The 5,000-nt window shown below is 34.9% G+C and overlaps 1 protein-coding gene across 1 annotated transcript in view; it reads right to left on the reverse strand.

Moving 5' to 3' along the window:
- The window catches only part of LOC144965696 (limbic system-associated membrane protein-like), a 218,312-nt gene that overhangs the window by 21,519 nt on the left and 191,793 nt on the right, over nt 1-5,000 (reverse strand). The window contains exon 5 of the mRNA XM_078901292.1: nt 2,349-2,568. Within this exon, the coding sequence (XP_078757418.1) occupies nt 2,349-2,568 (220 nt within the window). The remainder of the gene's footprint in view (nt 1-2,348; nt 2,569-5,000) is intronic.

Consider the following 5,000-nt stretch of genomic DNA (forward strand, 5'->3'; position numbering starts at 1 on the left):
AATTGTATGATGTTGTTTTTCAATAATATACCGCCATGATGAATTATTGGTTTTCTGTATTCTTGTTGACAGAAAATGCAAAACTGATTTTTTAATACGCATATAACATAATATAGATGTGTGGAATGAAGGTTAGGAATCAATCAAGACAATACCTTAAAAGGGAAATAGATTCAGATTTCAAAGCATAGGTATGTAGATGAGGTACGTTCCACATTTTCTCCATCCAAAATCATCGTTAGATGATGATGATGATGATGATGATGATGATGATGATGATGATGATGATAATATTAATAAAAATAATAATAATAATAATAATAATAATAATAATAATAATAATAATAATAATAATAATAATAATAATAATGATAATAACAATGATATTGATGATGATGATGATGATGATGATGATGATGATGATGATGATGATGATGATGATGATGATGATAATGATGATTAAATTCTCACCAATTTCAAGTTCACAGATGTCATCCAGTTATCTGCCGCACTCTGGAAAAACTCGTCTTGAAAAATCTGGCAGGAAACGCTTCCTTCAAATATAAATCGATGTAAATAGCGCTTATTTTAGCAAAAACTCTCAAACCTCGGATTTTGCGAAGTCTCAGGTTTGATAATTTATGCCAAGATGAGGATAATTTAAAGCGACCGATATTTGAAGGACAAGTTTTCTGGCCAAATTTTTAAATACGTGTTTTTCCAGAGTACGGCACTTCACTGGTTACACTTTAACATTTTAATTGCTTCTAAAACTAGCGGCAGCATGGCTCACAAGGAATGGTCTTGGCTTCGTACTTGAAATGTACTGACTTCAACTTCCTGCGGCACTTTGTGGTAGTGAGCAATTCACCTCTCTCAAGTTTATTTTGCGGCGCTGCATTGCGGCTAAACCTTGGGTTATTATTCCGTCTTTCCTTGGAATAGACCCAAGAATGAAATTTTTACTTGGGGATGAATTTCATTTCATTATTATTATTTTTTTTTTTACAGTATCACTATGTTTGTTGATGATAACATGTTTTAATGTTTTGTTTAGCGAGCAACAGAAGAATGCCAAATTTTGTTATAGAGGGCCAGCAGCTCACTTGATTCTTTCACTCACGACGTAGATATTTCGTAAGCACTGCTATAATCGTATAGACAATCAATAGACAAAACCCCACAAATAAACTAGCAAACAAACAAACAAACAAACAAGAAGATATTATAGAAACAAACAAACAAACACAAGAATATCAGTTTGATGGATGGTCTGCACAGACTACTATAAGGGACGACTGCTTACGATGAATACTTATTGATGGAGGATGGTGGTCCATATTTTATGCTGACGTGTTTTTCCCCTAGGATAGACCGAATTGGCGACAAAATGTAATTTCCTAGGCGTATCTATAGATCAATATGACAGATATCAACTGTCTGTGAATGGGACGTAGATCAATTATATTATTGTGATACTTTTATCAAATTATCGCACGGGGAAATAGAAAATGTATCCTTCTCTATAATATTGTTGTTATCGTGGTGTCCAGTAATCCCATAAATATCATATCATGACTTTTTAATTCATGTTTCCTTGAGATCAATATATATATATATATATATATATATATATATATATATATATATATATATATATATATATGGCAGGTTGGATTCTTTTGTAACACTAAGGCTCCGAAACCACTGGACCGATCGTCACCAAATTTTGCATGGTGTTTACAATAGACTTCAACAGTCATGACGTGACGTCAATTACCTCGTAATGACGCATAGTAACTTAGTCTCGCATTTTTGACAAGAAATTCAATTTTTACCATCTAACTTACTCCCAGTATATTACCGTTTCGAGACGATGGGTTCCATATAAACTTTACTCAGGTCCTAACATTTGACTAAAAATTCAAATTTTAACAATTAAATCACTGGGAAATTATACCGTTTCGAGACGATGCGTCACAAAATGGGGGACAAAGCTGTGATGTAAAAGAACTGGATCAAGTCTCATTGGAAGTGTCAAAACCACTCTTCCGGAGGACTGGATGCACAACTTGTGTAATTTATCTTCTGGTTTCAGAGTGATGGAATTTTCTTTTCTTTGCTGTTTGTCAATAATGATCATCCATCCTCGATCTTTTATGTTCTGTAATCTTAAGAATTTACCGAAACATCCTGCTACTAAAAATAGTTATGCCAACTTATGACTCAATATGGAACATTCATTATTAGTCCTCCGAAGGACTGGTTACCTACACACTTCCAAGAGGTTTGGAACCGGAAGAGTAGAAGGTAAGACTGCCCTATTGAAACATCACAAACTTACTTACCGACAACATTGAGTCTGACTTGAGTACGGTGTCCCCCCACCGTTGTAACTTGACATTCGTACAACCCAGCGTCATCCTTCCGGACTTTCGGCAGGATTAAAGTCCACTCGTCCAACTCCTCGCTGGGCTTGACGTGTCTCACCTCCAGGTTCCTGTCCAAGTCGAGTGATAACTTGCCGACCGTCAAAAAATCGTTGCGGTCAACCCGTCTCCAAACAGCCTGCCGATATAAAAAGGAAAAAAAAAATAGAAAAAAAAAATAATAGAGAAAAATATCTAGGCGTGGTTAGTTACTGTATGGGTGACAATCGACGTTCACATATTGCAGGTCTGATAACCGAACGCATTTATAGGATAGTTATAATGGACACGTTTTTATTTTCGTTGGTTTGATGAGAGTATATCCATCACAACAATGAGCCTTAACATGTTAGATTACCAGACCTGTAATTTTACGTTGGTGAAGATGATTGTCACGAAATTACGGTCCCAACATCTGTGTACTTGGGTCAGGGAGACATGAGCATAAGTTACACTTGGACAATCGAATTAAGTGTCTGTGATTACCTGATAATGGACTAGAATACAGAAGGGCACCTAACATGCCAATTTACTGCATGAAAGAAAATATGGTTCTATTCTTGGGGAATATACGTACTGGAAAGCGCATAAACCATTGTAAAATATTTTTTTTAAAATGTTGTATAGAAATGTACATATTTATACACATATATCTCAAAATTAAATTCGACCTAAAAAAACCCAAATCAAGTTGTTTTACGATTCCAGGCTTCAGGCAGCCCGCCCCAACTACTCTCTGCGTATTCATAACTTTGTTACAAATATCCCATGCTCCCAGGTATTATTTGACCAATCCCACCGCAAGGGATACGACAGGATTTTGGCTGGATAGACCACTCATCGGGTATTGGATTTCTAGATCTCATTATGTCAATTGGGTCATGTCAGGTTAATTATTTAATGGCCGAAGGGTTAAAGGTCAATTGGTTGGGAGAAAAAGCATAGAGTAGTATTGATATCTTGTTTGGTTTAATTCCGTCCATAAGTTGTCAAAATATTATGATAAAAATCATGTCTCGTCCTAATTGTTTAGTGTTGCTGTTAGCTTGGTAACTCTTGTAAAGGACTTTATGCACATTTTGGACATTGCACTACATAAAAGATCCGGCTTGTTTTTATCATTTTTTGAAGCTCATATATTCTCTTTTTGTTCAATAAGATAATATGTTACGAAGATTAAAAAGACCCCCATTCCCCTCTCCTCCCCCTCCCTCCTCCCCCCCCCCAACCTCCCCCCCCCCCACCCGACAAAAAACAAAAAATAAGAGTTAAAAAATAAATAAGAACAATAATAATAATAAAAAAAAAAAAAAGAAAACGAAAAGAATACTGCAACCCAAAACCGTCTCTAATAATAATAATTTGATTAAAGCCACCAACGCATAAAACAAAACACCCCCCAACATAAAACAAACAAACAAACAAACAAAAAAACAAAAACAAAACAAAAACGAAAACAAAACATGTCTACAACTAATCCAACCCCGTGTGCAAATCAGACTTTATCCAAATCCTTTGGGGCAAAGACTGTGGCAGTGATCTACGAGTTTAATCGAATCTAATGGTGCAATTCCCTGCGGCGTGAATTAGATTACGCCACAGACTCATTATATTATCAGTATCTGTTATGGAAAATTGTATTGCTAACATAAAGGATTTGGTGAAACAAAACAAATTTAAATTTAATGATGACAAGACAGAAATGATAATTTTTGGAAATGGGTATCAACTCTCAAAAATATCTACAAATGAGATACTAGTGGGTGAAAATACTATTAAACTTAGTTCATGTGTGAGAAATCTTGGGGTGTAAATAGATCAAGGGTTATCCATGGAAGATCATGTTAAAAATATGTCAATGTTGTTACTATCACATTAGAAACATTGGAAGAATCAGACATAACATTGATGAGGATATTACAACAATGCTTGTTAATTCTTTTATTACTAGCAGATTAGATTATTGTAATGCCCTTCTCATTGGTTGTCACTGACAAAGCAGACTAATTAATCAACTACAAAAAATTCAAAATAAAGCGGCTAGACTTATAAAATTAACGAAAAAAAGAGATCATATAACACCAGTTCTCCAGGAATTGTACTGGCTTCCTGTGAAGTTTAGGATAGAATTTAAGATATTGTGCTATGTCTTTAGATGTCTGGATGGATTGGCACCGGAATATTTGCAGGAACTGATTAAAAATATGAACCCACTCGAAATTTAAGATCATCTCAGTCCCAACTTCTAAAGGTTACCACCTCAAAATCCACGCCTATGGTACGCACTCAGTGCTCGGACTGTGGCTGTGAAAATTTATCATCTTTAAGGAAATGTCTGAAGACTGAGTTGTTCCGTGAGGCTTATTTTTTTTATGAAATAGAAGTTGCTTATATTTTGTTTCTGTATTCATGCCTTTTATGTAGTGTCGTGATATTTAATTTTGTTTTGTTTTTATTTAAAAAAAAAATTATGTAAAGCGCCGCAGAGCACGATTAACGTGGATGTTCAGGCGCTATATAAAATCATTATTTATCATTTATCATTTATCATGCTGACAAAAAAAAAAGGTG

The sequence above is a fragment of the Berghia stephanieae genome, chromosome 2 (genome assembly GCF_034508935.2).
Source record: "Berghia stephanieae isolate SIO BIC M18660-M18661 chromosome 2, UCSD_Bste_1.3, whole genome shotgun sequence".
NCBI classification, from domain to species: domain Eukaryota; kingdom Metazoa; phylum Mollusca; class Gastropoda; order Nudibranchia; family Aeolidiidae; genus Berghia; species Berghia stephanieae.